The following is a 20,177-nucleotide window of genomic DNA, read 5'->3' as shown; positions in this document are numbered from 1 at the left end:
TTTACAGTCGGAGAGAAACTAATATTATTTCCAAAAAAATAAAAGAGGTATGTTTGTTTGAGAACTATTTTATTTTCCAGCTTAAACAAAAAAATCTGACGTCAGTATTTATTTACACTGATGTACTTTAAAGCTCCTTTTAGCTGCTTATGAAACAGGCTGAAATTAATGCTCATATTTCTTTATGAGCTGCAAATGCAAAAGAGACCATCAGCATAACGAGGAGCGTATTCTATGTATTATAAATATTAGGGCTGTCAGCATGAACCTTTTCATCACAATGAGGATAGGGTCTGAAATTAATTCATTAAAAAACATTTTTTAATCACAAGCTGCTTTGTCCCTTTGGGGGCACCGTAGGTAAGCTCCTGCAGAATCTCCCTGTAGTCACAGTCAAGGAAAATAAATGAATATCTCATTTCAGTCAAAAAAAAAACTCCGGGAAAAGTCTGTTGATGAGTCAAAAGTAATATCCACCTCTTGAAATCAAACATTTCACCGTTCCTTTGAGCTGTTTTCATTTTACTCTTCGATCCATATCAAGTTCCTTTTCTCGTAGTTAAGTCATATTCTTCGATCTACCAGAAAGTCCTTATTTTATTACAAAATAAAAGTAGGTTTGTAATCAAAAAAAGGAAGTAAAGTACCATTTGCTTAAGACAGTGCAGAAATTCAAAATAAAAGCCTACCACAAACTGGTTTTTTTATGCAAAACAATGTAATTTAAACATGCCATAATAAATGTGATAAATCCGGATTAACTGTTGAAATCCAGCGATCAATCGGGATTAATAAATGTAATCATTTGGAGCCCTAATAAATATATAATGTTTGTTTTTTCAATGCCTGACTATTATATTTGTCAAATCAAAGCAGGAAATGTTTCTTTCAAGCCTCAACGCACAGGAGAAAATCAGTAAAGAGAGAAGAGGTACCGCTGAGTCGCGGTGTCCACAGGGGGGCGCCAAAATCAATGCAATAGGAATGTTCCTCTAGGAAGCTTCAATATTGCCAATTTTCAACTCCTCTGTTATCTAAGTTATCAAACACCAGCAAAGCAATACTGATGTCTACTGCTCATGTTATGCATGTACGATGTTTCAAAACCTTCGTATAAATCTGTGAGGATAACATCAGAGCCAAACGGACACAGAGAGAGAAAATAATGTTGTGAAAGGAAGAGGGCAGTCGAGTTAACATTTCATCTCGAAGGGCCCAAGAGGGAGACAGTCGAAGAGGAAAAATGCAGAGAATGGATTCTTTTGTTTGAACGCCACTCACCCATTAAACTGCAAAGGCAAGGCTCCGCCCTGACTCTCCAATAGGCCCTGACTCTCCAATAGGCCCCGCCTCTGCCCCATGGCCACCTCACATGCGTTCTCGTTGGAGTACAGGTTGATCGGCGTGTTATACACCGACGGCTGGGGCGGGGTGAGGGCAGGGGGGGAGGAGGAGGAGGAGGAGGGAGACGATGGGTATGAGACAGGAGGCGGAGGCGGAGGAAAAGGAGGGCTGCCGTGGGAGGAGGCAGGTGTGAAGGCGGAGGACGGAGACGGGATGAAGGGAGCAAACGGGGGCTGGGAAGGTGGGTATTCGCTGTCTGTTCCGCAGACCCCGAAAGGTCTGGGGGCTTTGCTGTAGGGGACGGAGGTGCGGTTGGAGGGGCTGAAGGAGTGAGGGTGAGGATGGAGCGGTGGTGGTGGATGGGTGAGGGCGACTGGTTTTATGATGTCTGATCTGATGTCCTACCGGCGTGAGAGAAGAGCATGCAGATACAAACGGAAAAAAAAAACACAATCACCACACAGCACACAGGATACTGATGCCTCTTAGGTTAGATTAATGGATGTGTTTATAATAGTTTTTGATTTAATTCAATAACAGCTTAAAAAATATGAATTACGCTTCATGAAACGTGTTCTGAGATTTTTCTAGGAATAAGGAAGCATCAGTATACACAACTATTACTGAAAACTAAAACTAAACTATTTGCAACATTAGAAAGAAACAGCACAAATACAAACACAAATCATGACAGGTGACTTTCATGCAGCAAATGTGTGTGTGTGGCATCATTTCAGAAGGGAACAGCAACAACAGAAAAGTGCATAAAGCACACCAGGGTACCCCAGGTGAGTTCCCCTTTTTAATACTGTCAGACTCAATCAATCTTTAGATCCTTAACTTATTATTATTTTACTTTCTTTTCTTGTTCGATGGTAACAACATTGTTTGTAAATAAAAAATTTTTTTTAGATTTTTGACATGAACACAATAAAAATTTGGCATGGCAAACTTTAATTTTCATACAAAATATAAAGATTTCCAAATAATAAAATGTATCCATAGCACTTTATAATACAGTGTACATAATAAAAACTTTTTTAACAAGTTACAATAAATGATTTTATGCATAAATAAGACAAAATAAGTGCTTATAGCATCTCTAACTTAATCGTAACCTTACAAGGAATGAACAATACCAATAAGGAACTTTTAACAGTTTATAGAGGATATTAATGGTTAGGTTAATATCCTTAACTTAAGTCTTCTGAGTTGTTTATTATAATCAAGTACGGTCTTACAAACATCTTTATTTGGTCTTGCAAAATCTGTATCTTATCATCTGATTATAATTAACTCTTTTAAAGCAAATCCTTTTTATCTCACAAAATTCAATTAATTTAAGAAGTGGAAAAAATTTAAGATCTTCACCTGGTGTGCCTTCACTTAATAAAACAGTCACACTCTTGATCTTCTGGTATCCTTAAAAACATGCTGTGCATTTAAATAAACACATAATTATCTGTCATTTCACTGACATGCTCTTTGAAAATACCTTTGGTGCCACTGGAGGAGGTTTGGGAACACTGGCAGCCCTGGAGGAAGGAAAGAAAAGAGAAAGTAAGTTAATTATGCACATCCCGAATATACTTTATTACATTATATGACTTGAAAATGGTCTATTTTTGATACCTGACTGTGTATTCTTATTGTTTATAAGTTACTGTTAGCTATCATCCTGTAGGAAGGCAACACAAGTTTATCATTAAAGCACCATTCATACCTAAAAGTGCTTTAGTTGACTGTGTCAGTGTGAGGTGAGTCAGATTGTGAATATGAAATACGAGAATGCTTTTGAAGGCAGCTGTTCTTAGTCTAGAAAGACTTGTATCAATGTGATACTGTTGATGCTGATACATGACTAATGAGCTCCCTTAAGGTCATCTAAACACTAAATTTGTATCTACGCTGATATTACTCCAGACTAATATAAGGTTGACAAATGATTTTTATATTGATTTTCATTGAGATAATATTTCATCTGCTTACATAGAGGAAGGGCCTGGCTTCTGATTATATTAATGCAAAACGAGTGCAGGATATTGATGCAAATTTAGATGAGACATTTACTGCTGTTCAAAGGTGGAATTTACTCAATAACAGTAACACACATGGAACAAATGAATGTAATTGATTGCACCACAAATTCATTGTGCATGATAAGAAGGGGAAAAAAAATAAACGAGTTCACATAAATTAAGGGTTAGGTAAACCGAGAAGTAACCGAAGACGTGTGAATGTCAGCAGCCCCACATTCCTCTCAGAGCAGCCTTTCTAGAAACTTCCTAAGGGAGGTTCATGTCCTTCACCTCAGTAAATTTGAACCGACAGACATTGTGGTAGCTAGAAACACATCGGGCTACACAGCTACTCATAGGCTTGGCCTTTTCCTCTCTGTCTCTTGTTTCTCTGTAGTTTTAGTTTTCCCACTGTGCCCTTTGATCGCCTTTACATGAGCAGTGAGCCTCTATAAAGATATGAAGACAGAAGCAGAAGGGTATCATGCCATTAAATTAATCAACAACTCACCCTGACCTGAACAGCTCAGGGAAACAATCTAAAAGGCCGTGAAGTAGGTTTTTAAGAAGACCGTTTACTGCTACTGACAAGCTTTACTGTCAAAATACTGAGGTCAAACTTTGAACGCCTGCTAAACCAATAGGAAAAGGACCCTCTTTTGCATCTCCTTAAGTGTCAAAGACATTCCTCATATCACTTGAGACTACCTGTTTTTTGTCTCAGTGAGTCAATGTGAGCTGTATGCCTGTCCTGACTTCCACTGGACACACTATACTGTCAAGTATAAAAGCAACCCTAACATATACACTGAAATTGAAACTGACAGCAGTGATCTCACTTCCACTCCAATGGCATGAAATGACCTCGGAGAGACACATACACTAGTCAGGGTAACAAGTATGCATTTCAAATTCGTAACTGACATTCATGAGTGCAGTAGCCGCGATTACACTGGAGCTAAAACTGGAAACACCAGCATTGAGTGGACCAGTGGATTTGAAAAGTCATTGGTGGTTTTAGGCTCCACTTAATGTAATATATTACTTTAGTCATTTCTATTAGCGGCACAGTGAATCACAAATCTCACTGTTTGGGTTTGTTCATAGATTTATGTCATGGATTTAATATTATTTTCACTCGACTGGACATCGACCTCAATCAGGCCAAATCAATCAATCAATCAATCAATCAATTTTTATTTGTATAGCGTCAACTCATAACAAGTGTTATCTCGAGACACTTTACAAAAAGCAGGTAAAAGACCTTACTCATTGTTATGTTACAAAGATCCGGCCTATCCATCATGAGCACTTTAGCAAAGCAGCAAAAGTTACAGTGGTAAGAAAAAACTGCCTTATTAAAAGGCAGAAATCTTCGGCCGGCTCCCCGGCTCATGACGAAACAGACTTCACAGGCCTAGACTGTGCTTGGAAAGGGATAGGGGGAGAGATGGGATAAGATGCAGGAAGAGGGATAGGGAGAAAGGGGGTGGGGTGAGGCAAGCTGTCCATCAACAATCCGGTGGGGAGGGGGTTGTTCTGGCAAGCCGTCTAATGAATCCCTCCCTCAGTTTTAGCTTCTATAGAAAATGTTGCTTCAATTCCAACAATTAAAACAAACAGTCAGATAATCCTGATTCCCCTTTTAATTTAGAGAGTGCTTGAGCTTGATCATAGCTGGAAAATATGTCACCAGAATAGGAGGGCTTCTGTTTTGCGCTGGTGTTCCTCATAGCAGAGGAACAAAAGGACCTTCACTGTATCAAACACTATGCAGCAGGAATGTTTCTCCATAGCTCAGATGTGTGAGGGTCAAAGAGCAAGTGGATGCAATAAAGACATTGACAGTGTGACAATGACAAACATGGCATTTCATACCTTACACACCTCATGGAAACATTTGCTGGGCTGCTTATGTATGTGTGTGAACTTCATCGGTGTGGAGAGTTTGACTTGATTAAGAGTTCAAGAACAGCTGGTATTCCTGTACTATTGAATTTGTAACACGGCATGTTGCATGTTAACCGTCAGGCTTGAAGAGTCTGCTCAGTTTCTCAGTTTCACGTTCATTGAAGGTTTATATAATAAAGTGATTAGTCTGTTCATGGAACTGAAAGTCAGTAATACCCCAGCTATTCTTTGTGGTGACAGCCATTTTGGTTTTGCTTTGATACCTTACCACATCCCAGTGCATGCCATGGTTGCAGTGGTGTGTTTAAACATGTTTCCATATTTTGTAAAGCCATTCATGGTCATATTCATTCTGCTTCTTTTGAACGCTGGTCATTGGGACTTGCATGTGAACCGAAATTTTGTGTAATTGCCTGGCATCCTCACCCAGATTTTTATCTTTTTAAAATCATTATTTCTAAAGACACATGAACCAAAATTAGTGACTTGAGGTGGCTTACATGGGCTATTATAGTTTATCTGCTACGTTGTCACAATTTACATTTAATGAACAAAACAGCAGGGCATCAAAAGTAATGCAATCAAGTCCTGCAAAAAAGCAGTTGGGTTGATACAACAGTGTGTTTGTATTTGAGCTCATCATCCATGGTGTTGCATTCATTGTTGAATTCCCGGTTATTTTCTCTCATTCTGTGACTCTCGTGGCAACATCACATCTACATCCCTTCATCTGTTATTACTGCGATGTACTTTATGAGCACCATTAAAGACATGAAAACTAAAATGTTCTATAAATCTCCGTTTCAAATTTTATTTTAAAAGACGGATTTGGTTTTAATGTGCCTCCATACATCCCTTTTGTCCTACTTTTAGTCACTTAAAATGTGTCCCCACATTCATGCACTACAATAAATTGATCCGTCATAAAAAGTGGGTTATCGTCACTTCTCCTCTTAAATCATCTGTGCACTCTCTTCTATGTCCTCAGCGTTGCATTTGTATTTAATCTCTCCAGTCTATTCTTACTCGAGTGAGATCATAGACCGGTGTTTCCAGGGCTGTGCCCCCAGCACGCCAACAGCTTAACCAGAAAGCGACCAGCAACACTGAATCAATGGGAGATTGTCGGGTCTGTGTATGTGTGTGATTTTTATGTGATAAAAGTGAAGCGGTCAAGAAGCAGGAGAGGTTTAAATGGAGGTGACACAGACTGGGATCTGTTTGCAGTAGAAGGTGAACACATAGTCTATGTAATACCAACGTGTATGTTGTATCCAGGCTAAGACACAGAACTAGTTACACACCTGAAGAAAATGTACAGATTGAAGTTAGTCTGTCATACAATGCCTTCATGTGTGTGTGTGACTCTGCATAACACAGTGAATTTAAAATATTCTCTCTGTGAACCATGGCCTTAAACACTCACTCACCATCAGGCCCCCCCAACTCCGTTAGCATAATTTAAATACTTCACCAGAGTGATTTGGACATAATCTTTAGATGATTTGAAACATGTCCAAAAGGGGACCTCAAAAAGATCCCCTGTTTGCTAACTAGTCCCCTGTTGGTGAATGTGTGACAACACCGTGGTCCCCTGTAAGATAGAAATATTAGTGGACACACACACACTCAAACACTCAAACACTAACACTAGTGAATACAAATAGCTCCACAAATCATATGCCTGTCAATCTTGTTTAAAATTCTACACACACATCATTCCCATCTCAGCATAAAGCAGCTTTTAAACGAGGTGTGTTGCTATTTGTGTGACAGAATTATTAGAAGTAGAGAATGGACAAAGGCCAGCTGTCACACACACACACACACACACACACACACACACACACACACATACAACCAGACATACTGATACAATGATGTATTACTCAGGGAGGGGTGACAGTGAGTCAGGCATGAAGGGGTTGACCCTGGAAATATTACTACAGTGCAAAAAAACGACTGCAAAGACAAGTTAATACAATCTGTAGCATCTGCATATGCAAAAAAAAAAAAAGATTTACATTCAAATAGGCACATCAGGTCTATTTTTGGATTAAGCACTTCTTAGAAATTTCCAAATATTGTGTAAAAAACCTTGAATTGATCGGCCTATTTACAGAAGGCTTTTTCCCCCACTTTAACATAGCTGTACTGTGGTCCCCTCTAAATCCAGCCTGGTGTTTTTATGAGCCATGCACTTATCCTAGATTTGCACCTAATTTGTCTTGAAGATACTTTTTTGGCAGTTCCTCCAAGATTTCTTTTGAGAGCTTTTGCAATCCTGCCAAGGACATTGGGGAATGATTTTTAACATCTGCAGTCAATAGGAATCAATGCAGGGTTTGAAAAGGTGCCCCTGAAATCTGCCATTTTTTCAGTTTTCGAAATGTACTTTTTTCCTTTCCAGTTGTAGGCAGCATTAGATACCGCAATGATGAAGAATAAAGTGTGGAAAAGACTAAATTATATTGTAACGGGGCCTTTTTGTCTCTGCAAATCCATGAATGTATCAATCATGCTATTTGGGAATATGAGTCTTTTCTCTGAGTTTTCTTTTTCTTTCTCCTGTTCTAACATCTTGTTTTTTTTTATCCCATCTCTAAACCCTTTTCGTCCTTCTGTTTGTGTTCAGTTATCTCACTCCTCTCTTCTTTGTTCCTCCTTCCTGCTTTTAATGCCGTGTCTTTTTCTCTTTCCAATGAATGAGGTCACTGTTTTTTTAAACAAAGTTGATCATGATTATTGAAACTAAGCCCACTGAAATGTATGCAGTCGTCATTCCTGAAGGAAGGACAAACAATCTACCCTTGTCCCATGTCTTTTTTTTTTCGTGCCTTATAAGGAGATATGAGAGTGTTCTGGTTTAATTTCAAGCTTTTCTCACCCTAAACTGAAGCAGACCAAACAACTTGTTACAGAGCAGAGAACCTAAGGGAAGTAGTGACTGCCAGCCATTCAGCATTTGGATCTGAACATTAAGTGGGTGTATGAGTGTCATAGATAGATGGGGGTCTAGGATGGAAAAGTCTGTGCGGATATGGTGAAGTGATGAGTACGTGCTTAAAGATAAAGAGTGACCTTTAAAGACTGCAACTCCTGATTTCACAAGCTGATGTAAGCACATTTGCTGTTGTGGTTTAATCCAAAAAGAAACGTGTTACTTCTTTTAAAACCAATGTGTGAGTTTATCTAGAGCTGGCCTTTAAATAGATCTGGAAGCAGAGTGTGTCTGGCATCTGACTTTATCAGTTCTAACATTGTACTGTAGGTGTGTGAGTGTATGTGTAGTCCAAATTTAGCGTGCTCGAACCCTTAAAAAAGTTTTGGTAAAAACCATGCAATCCTTTCACTTTCAATTTGAGTCCCCATCTGTAACCTCCAAAGAAGATGAGACCTCATATCGTAACAGAAACAAGTATAATGTGTGTGTGTGTATTTGTCAGTATGTGTGTGAAGTCAATTTTTAGCACCATAGAGCCCTGTCAAAAAAAAAATTAAGACAAGATTGTGCAATAATTTCATTTCAAAATGTGGGTCCCCATCTTGAATCTCTTAGGAAGATGAGTCCTCATCTTTTCACAAAATCAAGTATAAGTGTGAGTGTGTGTTATTGGGTATGTGTGTGTCTGTCCTACATGTTCCTTATCCTCTACCTCCCACCAGAATCTACACAGAGGCCTCGACGGGCCTGTCAGATGACTATGACATCACTTGAGATCCTGAAAGAAGCTTTGACACTGACCAGACCAAAGGAACAAAATACGTTTCTGACAAGCTGGTTTACTACAAAAACATTACACGGTTAAATCAACTTTGACAAAGGTTTGTTTGAACAATTGCAGGCACAGAAAACAAAAAACTTCCATTGTTGATTTCTATCTATTGTTTCAATGATTGTGTTTTCATTCCAAGGCAAGCTTGACATCATGTAGGCCATGTTAGACATGCAGGGTTTACGTTACACACTTGTTGTAAATGTTTGTGATTCTCCATCCTTTGCCTCAGATCAATACGGCGAGACAAAAAGCCTGAGGGTTTGAGTCCGCCGTGGTTTTCTTGAAAGAGGCTGTCATGTGTATAGTTGGCTGTTGTCTGGTTATTTGATGGAGAACAAACATTGCTCTCAATACAGGCTTGGCATGACCTAGATCTATAAAGAAGGTTCAAGATAGCTTTCCAGTTACTTTTTTGTGAACATAAAGACATATATTGTATTTTTCTTACTCTGTGGAGCTCTATGCGTATAATCAGTAAAGTGGATATCACAAACAAGGAATTGTTCCTTTTTTTGATCTTGCCTAAAGCCAGTGTGTTTCTTGTGGTAACAAAACAACAAACAAGAACATTTTTTTATAGTAGCTCACTTTCCAACAAAAACACAAAGCGGTGTAACGCTACCCGAAGGAGTCTTAAAAACAGACCATAAGCGGAAACAGGCACATTAGCTTTTAACCCCATCAGGGCAGGAGAAAGGATGCAATGTCTCCAAAAGTCTGCAGGTCAACAGTGCTGCTTTGAAACCAAGACAGAGCACAGGAGCATGCAGAGTAGCATGATTTGTGTTGCTAATATTCACCCACGAGGGTAAAACAACAGAACAAGTTCAATTCTCTTGAGCAAAAACTGTTAAAACTCCCCAAGAAATACTAAAAAAATGTTAGGTTGGAGAATAAATATGTGAAGGTAGAATTATGAGGACCCTAAGATAGGATACAGTGCTGTTAAAGGAGATGTGCAGTTGATGTAACAGTTCATAAAAAGGGGTGGGGAAGCCATGCAATTGAGCAAAGTTGTAAAATCATGTAGGCCCTATAAATGTAAAGAATGTATGGACATTAGAGTAAATGACAGCAAAGAAAACGAGTTACTGCTTCAACCCACACATACAGTGATGCACTTAAGTTCACATAATTCAAGGTCATAAAACGGATGAGCAGTCTGGGTACTTTTAAAGCATGCAATTTGTCGTAGATGTTTTCCAAACTTCATAAAAGTAATTTTAAGTGCCATACATTCATGGATACATATTTTATATTTTAAAGGGTCATGGCTGATGTTTCCTTTTTATGTGAGACAATAATGCAACAGCTTGATTTAACTGAAGTGTCTAAAGAAGTGAACAAGTCTCACTGTGTCCACAACGTCTCCAGAGTTGTGGGGCAGTAAAACGTTAGATGGGAGGACTGGTGTGCCGTGTTGTCTTTAAAAATTGAATTTAACTTTTACAGTTTTGTTTCTCAGAAGACTGACCAAGATATACAAAAAAATGTCCATGTGAAAAGTGGAGCTCATGGAGGCGCTAACAAAGCTACAACACAGGGAGAGGATGGAAACATAGACGTCAGCATCATAGATGGTATAAAACATGTCCATAGTCTCAGTGACAAGCTGCTCAGAAGGGCTGTTTTGAAGCCCAACATTGGCCGTTGCTATATTGGAAATGCTGCCTAAAATTTGATCAATCGAAAAAAAGGCAAGGAGGCCTGAATCCTCCTGGCAAACGAGTACAATGCGTGCACATTTCGGTCAACTCAGCCATGGCAAAATGTATTCAAATGTGAACAAGTCTTATCCTTCATCACATCGAAAAACAGATGAGTTCTGAAAAAATTCAACCCATTACGGTTCTTTCCAACAAAAAAATGAACTATTCAGAACAAAACTGTTTTTTTTTGTTTTTTTTAAACCAAGCTGTAAACATGGACATTTTAATATGCCACAAATCTCAGCTTTCATTGACTCTGCAGCTGATTAAAAAACACACTGTGACAATTAGGGCTAGAGGCATTCAACAGGAGAAGCAGAGAAACACCAGACTCATTCTTAAAGCAGATCTGAGTTTATCAAAGTCATGTCAAGGCTGTCAAACGTGTTTAAGGTCCATCCTGAAGTGATTTGCTGACATGACTCAACACAGGTTAAACAAGCCAAAGCCCTGGTGTGATTTCATGAGAATCAGATGGTTGCATTGCATTGTTTCAGGTCTTTGTAAAAAAAAAAAAATGTTTAGGAATCTCTGCCTTGGAGGTAAACCCAGTGCATGCTGGGGCTCCACGGGGGAAACACACGGATGTTCAAAAAAGGAAGCGGACAACCACATAATTCTAAAAGGGGGCCCAAAGTGGGATCAATTAGAGCAGAGATTTAATTTTCTAGGCCTTTGGTGCTGCATTTTGTAAAGTCTACCTGAATTACGTTCTCAAATGATGTACTTTCTACTTCAACATAAAGTAGTCAGAATATAAATAAACCACTGGAGAAAAGACAGGTACAAAACTACCTAAGATGTAAATCTAACCAACGTTTATTGCCGTCTACTTTAAAGATCCTTTTTTATTCTTTTATCTGGCAGTTAACAGAAAAACAAGAAAGTACATCAAACAGAAGAAAGACAGAGAGACAGCCCTCAGGCTTGGTCCAGCACTGGGACAGCCTGCCAATCAAAATCAGACACAGCTGGAACAAGGACGTTTTTTTCCATATTCAACATCTGGTCCTTTGACTGTTAAGAGAGTTAAATGCATCAGTATCACTCGCAGAGATTCATTCAAAGAGATACAAGATTTACCAGCTTTTGTTAAGTCTCCATTCAGTGTGTTTTACTTGAGGCCAAATATTTGGTTCTTTGCTCTCTTTTGGTTCTTTCACAAATACAGAAAACTCCTGAAAATGTTCAGGGTTAGTTGCATTTGTTAACACAATTCCTGATTTCCTCTCCCACCTAACTTTACCCAGAATTTTCCCTGCCAACCCCCAAGTACAATTCCCGGCAGGGGCGATCACGTGACCTGCGAGGCACTGGTATGGTCATCATGCACATACTGTAGTGAAGCTGCTTCATACTGTTTTCTGCTGGCATGTTCGTCACCACTTTCTTGTTGATACTCTGAATGCTTCCAATTACACGCAGCATTATTACAACATCCAACGCTGTTGATTCATTTCCTAGTCATGCTTTTAATGTCATTTCCCGCCTACTGGGAAACTCCCCCTCCCTGTGGAAAGTCTCCAGCTGTGAGGTGCGCATGTAAACGGGCGAGTCAGGAAGATTTTAGATGCAGTAGTCCTGAAATGTTCTGGATTTTCAAAATGCATGTGTGAAAAAAAGTTTTTTTTCTGGCTTTTCATTAGCAGACAAACATCCACACAAGCACACCATTCAACTTGTGTTCAACGAGTGAAAAAAACAATTCACATGTCTCATAAAATAAGGCAACACTAATATAACAGAGATCATAAAAGATACTGGCAACGAAAATGAACAAATGTCTGAACTCCTGAAATTCCTTGAGCGTCTTTGTTTCCACTATAAAACCAGAACGGATTAATTTGGAGAGGATAATGGTGGGACGAGGTCAGAGGTATCAAGGGGGCTGACGAGGAACCAAGAGACGTTCTTCTGTCCCCAAACACAGTCCTTAGGAATACATTGTCATCCTGAGTTGAAGATAGAGTCATCCTATTGTGTAACTAAATCATGATATCATATTTACCTGAACTGATAACGGAGGAGACTTCGTGTGAGAACTGCAAGAGAAGATGGCAAATGTGTCTGGGACTCAAGTGTGTTGTGTTTCATGATGTTGATTGCAATTTATTACGGTCATTTGTGATTATAATTAGACTTTTATCTTATCTGGAACAGACCTGCTGAGTGTGCAGTTTATGTTCTGGCTATGCCTTACACCCTGAAAACCCGTTTATGGTATTTACTCAGCGCTTTATGAAATGTGACGTCTTGTTTTTCTCTTCCAATAAGTCCAGATGATTCTTCACACAGTTTCAGCTGCCCGTTTGGGAATCATTCAACAATGCTGGCTGGCCTAAAGATGAGTGCTCTTGGCTTACACAGAGATATATTTGGCAAAGAGCAGAGAAGAATTAAAAAAGCAGAGACAGATGAGCTTAACACACTGTTCTTGGCCTCAAAGTACGTGTGGGCTACCTTCACAGACCCCAAAGGTTCTGGGGATTTGTATTTTCTTTGGCGAAAACAACAGACTAGTGAAAGACAGGCAGAGACAGGTGTGTCTGTAGCTGCATTCTCCCGGTGTTAGGATATTACTGACCAAAGCCAAAGATGATGGCTGTAAGTTTTAGATGATCTTTGGCAAATACTTCAGACCCGTGAATGACAGAGACAGGTGAGCACAGTTTAGCACTCTTGGCTTTGGAACATCTTTGGCAAACATCAGAGCCGTGTAAGTGACAATGGCAGCTGCAGAGAGTCTATGAGGCTTTTCATAGGGCAGCGGATATCTGCAGCTACAGCTCACATCTCGCAAGATCTAGCGATTACTGTAAGTCCATGTCTACTTGTATTACTGGAAAAAAAGACACTTTCACTCATTATATTTGGCTCGTTCATACAGCATCATAAATTGTAGTAATGTTACAGCTGCTCCAGAAAAATGGAGTACCTGAGGATATGTAAAAGTAACAAAATGGGGACGCTGGTTTAGCTCTCATGAGTGGCTGTCCGCCAGTTCGGGTCCGACCCTCGACATAGTTTTCGCGTGGCTATTGTCTGGAACCGTAATGTGCATGTCGGAATTGTCTCTGTTTTCAGAGAAACTCCATATTTGCCAGTTTACACGACAGCGGAGGCGGAGCTGTTTCCAAAATGTTGCATTTCTCAGGCAAATCGCAACGAAAGGTTTTGGTTTTTGGTTGAAATTGTTGTCTTAGGGCCTAAATACATCAACATTTTAGTGGACCAATAAGTAAAGTTATTTCCAGAGAAATGTGAAGGAGCAGTGTATAAATATCAAAAAAAGGAAAAAGAACTCAAATCAGTACATTCATATTTTACTTAAGTACATTATTTCAGTTAGTTTACTCAGTGAAACACATCCTGAGTATCAAAGTAAGGTCCCTTTAATTCTGTAAACAGGTAATCTTTCTCCTTCAAAGCCAGGCTGTTTCAAACACACTGTTCTTATTACGCTTGGGTCAGTTCCAAAAAAGACTGAAATCCATTCTGCGTTTCTTCTTTCAAAGTTTATGCTGAAAACAGGCCATAGATCATTCGGTTGGACAGCCATGCCTTCAAACGGTTAACTGACTTGGCCCCCAAACACCAAATGACCAATTATGAAACTGTTACTGTGAGGACATTTACATTACAAACTAGAATTCTCTAATGGGACCGATGTGGATCAGTTTGCGAGCTAACTTTAAGATATGTCAAAGAAAGAACGACATGGACCTTTGTGAGTGGTCATTTTAATACTGCTTACCATTGGGGCTCTCTGAAACAGCAGGCAAAGGTAAACCAACATCTTTGCATGTGCATGTGTGTTTGTTGTTGTGGTTTGTTGGGCCCTTGGCTGTGCACATTTGCACGTACAGCTGAAGGGATCTTGTTGTCTCTATTTGGAGAACGCAATGTAAACAAACTGAAAACATATACCCTAACCCTACATAAACTTCCCCCCACCCCACCCAACCTTTGCCCAGCATCAAGAGCCAACTTTCAAAACCCAAAATAACCGTAGCAGCTGCAATGAGATCCATCTCTGTGTGCCTGCCTGTGTGTGTGTGTGGGGTGCATGCCGAAACATTAAAGGTGCACTATGTAGATTTGTTAGTGAAATTTGAAAGTTGGAGAAGTGAAACAATTCTCTGCTATATTTTCTGAACTGGATACACAAACTTTATTCAAAGAAGAAAATGGGTCCTTGGAACTCTGTTTGGAGCTAAAAAGCTACCAGGAGAGTTACACTTTCACTGTAACTCCACCATAACTTCTCGCCTAGCATTTTATCTTCCAACAGTGTTACAGGGACTACATTTTCCTCTGGGGACAGTTTGTGTATGGAGTTATGGACATATACCACAGAATCTGTACATTTCTCCAACTTTCACATTTCTCATAGTGCACCTTTAAGGTTAAACCTCTTTGCAAAATGCAGTTTTCCCTAAACTAGTGAAAGTCAAGTCATGGTTGTGCAAGATGAAAAGTGCTGAGGTGTGCTACACTTCCTTTCTAACTAATTAGTGTGTGTATGCAGAGGGGGCCGTAAATCAGCATGACTGCTGCAAAACAACACCCCCCCCCCCCTCCCCCACAGCGCTGCAATTCAGCCTAAAAGCATACTTTATGTTTAGTCATTACTCACTTTGGTCTGTCATTGTAGACTTTTACATAAGAACATTATAAATGTGACAACTCCACTATTGAGGGCTTAAATTGCAAAGAATAGGCGTGACAGTCGCCATATTTATCCTGTCTGAGGTCTTTTCAACAGGGTTAGATCTCTTCTCTGATAAAAGAGAAGTGAACTCAACACAACACAAAAGCAGCCTCAAAGCCTTTCCTTTGTCGTGTGACTGCTTGTTTATTGACATCATGCGTACATTTGCAGCGTTCTGTGAGGTGCCTGTTGCGTTCAGGTGAGTGCATTCCGTCAACCGTTTTTCAGTTTGTGCCTTTTTACTTTCCCAAAACCATGAGATGGCAGTGAAAAACACCACGCACACGCGCCCATTAAACAGTCAAATGGGCTTTACCGGGGGGAATAAAGCATTTAGCCAGACTCAGGCAGTTTAACAGTGAAATACAAAGGTGGTTCTGTTGAGGCATGGGATGACTGGTTGAAATGAACAGTTTAATACTTTTGGTGCACCTCTAAAGAGAATAATTACGTCTCTTAAGAGGCTAATTTAAGTGTTGAAACTTTGTGATTGCACTATTCTAAAGGGAGTGCTTCAGAGCAAAGAGAGGAAAGGTCATCAAGGATTTGTAATTTCTCAGACACTTCTAGATGTCAACCCTTGTTTGTTCTTGTAGCTCCCACATAAATCCCCAATACATACAAAGAACTTCTGTTCTAATGCTTTTTTTGCATCTTTTTGAAATTTTATTCCACCGTCTTTTCCCTCGTTCAACTGAAACTCCTCTAGTCCACCACGAAAAAACAAACAAATTAATGGTTTCCTTCTACCATATTGCTCCACTAACCTTATCTTTTTATTTCCCTGTCTGATTGTAATTACAATACCATTCTACTAATTTGTTTTTAAATTACATTTAATGATGATTTAATTCAGAAATGGGGACTACAGTTTCTGACTTGGACTCGAGTCGTACTTAAAGTTTCACACAAACATGACTTTAGACTCGACATTGACTTAAGCTTTGGGGCTTGTGCTCAATCTTTTGATATTGTATTTATGGGGTATTGACATTTGGAGCTGAATGTCACGCTCCAATCATGCATAACCTTTCACATCTGGTGCGCACATTACAATCACCACTTCCATGCCTTTTGTCACAACTTTTGGTGTTCAGAACTTAATGAAAAGCCTAAATACAAGAAAAACCAAATGCGACGTCTGTGATGTGAATTTAAAGGATGCTGTATCAACTACACCTAACTTTATAAGGTACATGAAAACGCATCCAAATAGGTCATTTTAGTTAGCAACATGCATGCTTAGCTCTTTTGCATCAGCTGTCAAATGTTAGATTGCTACTAATGTTAGCTTTATAGAAGGTAAACTTTCTTCATTTAAAGCAGATTATAAACTGACATTAGTTTAGTTATAGGACACAATAAGGTTGTATTCTACCGTTTGAAGTTATTATAGCATGCCTGAGTGACTCTACCACTCTCCTGATTTATTCATGTGGGTTGGGGGGTTGGCCTTCATTTTACAGGGCAGATGAAAAAAGACAGGAAATATCGGATAGAGAGTGGAGGATGAAATGCACCAAACAGCATCAGGCTTGGGAGTTGAACCGGTTGCCAGTGCGACGAGGACTGTTGCCTCTGCACATGCTCTACCAACTGAGCTACACTAGCACCTCGGCCTCTACCTCTTTCCTGTTAATTGAATTGTATTATTATCAAACCCACAGGAGACTTGACTTGGAAGATTTTAATATTTATTTGGACTGATGACCAAAAGACTTGAGACTGGACTTGGACTTGCAAAAAAATGAATCGTGACTATGTAATTGGTGCTTCAATTCTTCATGGAGTTGGATGGGAGGATTGGTTGGAGCAAAACCACCAGTCCTGATCCTGACTCCTGCATGTGAGTTATGCAACAAGAGCGCTTTGTGTAAGCTGGGGAAAGGTTATAAAGGTTTTGGCTGAAATTTACAAAAAGCAAAAAGCGACAATCTAAAGATGACCATAATGGTGTTTGTAATGAATTCAATTATTCAAGTGAAGTAATAATGTCTCTTTAATTTCCTGCAGGTTTGTTCATTGTCATCCATCTGTTCTTGCTAGAAAAACCGAAGAGGTTCAGTGTACATCCAAAAACTGTAAACTGTGCCAACCAGCCCCTTGACATGTTTTTCTGTGCCTTTAGTTTTTCTGTGTCTTCAGTGTGTGTGTGTGTGAGTTATGAACACATGTGCTCCACATGTGTCTGATAGCTCCCTCACAGTAAAACAGTATGTTTAAAGTAGAAGATACGAGCTGTTTTTCTCAGTCTCATCAAAATGAATTCAGTTTGACATTGAAGAGTAAAACGGAAAAATCATCCTCTGAAAAAAACGTTCCCCAGGAACCCGACTGCATTTTTTCAACAGCTGTGCATAAGGAATTACAATAAAACTTTATGGATATCTATGAATCTAAACATGGAGCAGAGATGTTTTAGCATTCTTGCCTGGTGCCAACCAGCAGGCTGATCCATGGTTTACAGAATCTGCAGATGTCCAGCAGGTTGATCGAAACGGTCGGCCTTGGAGAACCCGTCTCTATCATATGTGTTTCATTCATCTGTGGTGTAAGTTCCATCTTCCTGTCTTGGTCTCTGTTTTTTTTTTTTTTCCATCTATGCATCCTTTCCTGCTCCTGCTTCTTTCAACAAACTCACTTTCTTATCAGGAGAGCTGCACACACTCTGACAAAGCTTATCTGAAAGCTGTTAAAGCTGCAAAGGTCCCAAAGCAAAAATGGTGTTTGTGAAAGCTATTCTTAGCCTGACAATATAAAGTGCATTCCAAGAGAGGATAAAAACTCAGAGAAAGAGTGAAATGATAAGAAAAACAACAAACAATTCAGACCGGGAACTTCGCTATCCCACTTGTACAAAAAGAAAAGAACCGCCGACAATAAAACGTATTTCACAGATTCCTGTAGTAAGTAAAAAAAAGGGATAACGCCAAATACAAAATACTAAGGTTGTCAACATTCTCGATAACCTACTTTGATACTTTTCAATACCTCATGTTTGAAATTATACAAAGTACTTAGAAATAATCAAAAAGTAATGTTAACTAGAGTTGCTGCAATCAAAGTGAGAGAGCAGCGTTGTTCAGTACATAATCACAGCAGGTCTGCGAGTACTGATGTGTCTCATTAAGTTACAATATTGAGCATAGCGTCACGCTCCGCTACCCTGTGACTGTTTTGATAACAGCTGATCTCAAGCAAGCCCTCATCAGCTGATTTGCTTGAATAGCATCCTGTTGGCGTATCGCACTCACGCCGCCTCATTCAAGCTGCTCCCTCTGCAAGCCTCATTTCCAACCCTCGTCCAAACCAGCTCCCCCTTTTTGTGCTGTGTCTGACTTAATCAATGTTATGTTGTCGTCATTGATGCCTACTCTGTTTGAGTTTTTGTTGCTTCTCTGCCTGTCCAAAGCTTTTCCTTGTAAGCATGGGAGGAGCAGGAATGTTTGCTGTTCCTGCCTAATGGTTTCCACATAAGCATGTGGAAGGGCAGAAGGGCAGGGTGATCCCCGAACAAAGCCGTACCGCCAAATAAATATATTTGCAAAAGTATTGCAAGTATTCTTGACAAAGCGGTCCTGACTAATGCTACGTTTACGTCTCTCGCAAAGTGACGGAGAGAGCAGAGTAGCTGACACTTTCTAAATTCAGGATTCAGGACTTCAAATCTGGGATCTGAAAATGCCAAAGAATGTCCGAATGGTTCATTTTGGGATTTCCTGAGGGTGGAAGTTTCAGTGTCTCACAATTAAGTTACATGTTTTACATGTGTGACTGAACTTGACGTTTACTTGTGATAACTGTTGTTATAATTATCCAACAGTTGGAGGTTTTGAGTACAACTTTAAAAATATGCATCCTGTCAAGACGGTTTCAGGATTCAGGTAAAAAATCTCACTTGAGTCCTTCAAATCTGGGATATGAAGGAGGTAGTAAAGATGCCAAGGAATGTCCGAATGGTTTCTTGTTTGTTTTAGCGTTTTTTAAATTTTGAATTGCAAAAGTTTGCTTGCAATTTTTGGTGATTTAAAACAAGAAATGACCCAATGGTGGGTTGCCATAGGACTTCTGATTTCATTGCTGTGTTATCTTTGGTATCAATTCTTCTTGTAGTGGGACAACCCGTATGCATACTGGTGAAACTCTCACTCAGTCCGTCAGTGACACAGTGATAAAATGACAGACTCACAACCACTTTATTCAATTTACGCACTTCATTGCCAGACCCCGGCTGCTGTGGCCAAATATAGTCCAGCCGTAATGTTCAGAGATATATGGACGGACTAATCAGTGGTCAGGGAAGCAAGACATATAAAAATGCTATTTAGTATTTTTGTAATCTTGTCAGTTAAAAAGATCAATAAAAGAATCAAAGTAGGGTCATTCCTGGGTGACGAATTTAAAATCTGTTTTTAATAACAGAACCTTTGTGATGTAGATGTTTTGAAGTAAAAACACGGGAATCAGTCGATAGGGCGACGTCCGAAACAAACATTCAAAAATCTGAAGCCAGACTTCGTTTAAAACCGCTGCTCTTCAAAGTGAGTCTTTTTTTGTTTCTTTTGATCTTGCATGGATCTCTTGTTGCTCATTTGGACTTCGATATCTGTGTTTTCGCTTTTCAAAAACGGGTTGATTAGTGGGTAAAAGACTTGGGGGAGGAAAAAGACCATCACACGCTGACGTTGTTTTGGCACCTGTTACC

The 20,177-nt window shown here is 39.5% G+C and overlaps 1 protein-coding gene across 6 annotated transcripts in view; it reads right to left on the bottom strand.

Annotated features, from left to right (window-relative positions):
• pdlim5a (PDZ and LIM domain 5a) overlaps window positions 1-20,177 on the bottom strand; it is a 74,515-nt gene that overhangs the window by 32,763 nt on the left and 21,575 nt on the right. For 3 of the 6 annotated variants that reach the window (XM_061038879.1, XM_061038880.1, XM_061038881.1), the window contains exons 4-5: window positions 2,840-2,879; window positions 1,282-1,745 (exon numbers count right to left, since the gene is read on the bottom strand). In XM_061038879.1, coding sequence (XP_060894862.1) covers window positions 1,282-1,745; window positions 2,840-2,879 — 504 coding nt within the window. The remainder of the gene's footprint in view (window positions 1-1,281; window positions 1,746-2,839; window positions 2,880-20,177) is intronic. The other 3 variants (XM_061038883.1, XM_061038884.1, XM_061038882.1) reach the window with 2 other exon arrangements.

Source organism: Labrus mixtus, chromosome 5 (assembly GCF_963584025.1).
Source record: "Labrus mixtus chromosome 5, fLabMix1.1, whole genome shotgun sequence".
Taxonomy (NCBI): domain Eukaryota; kingdom Metazoa; phylum Chordata; class Actinopteri; order Labriformes; family Labridae; genus Labrus; species Labrus mixtus.
The sequence above is the reverse complement of the archived record's forward strand: the minus strand, read 5'-3'. Positions and strand labels throughout refer to the sequence as shown.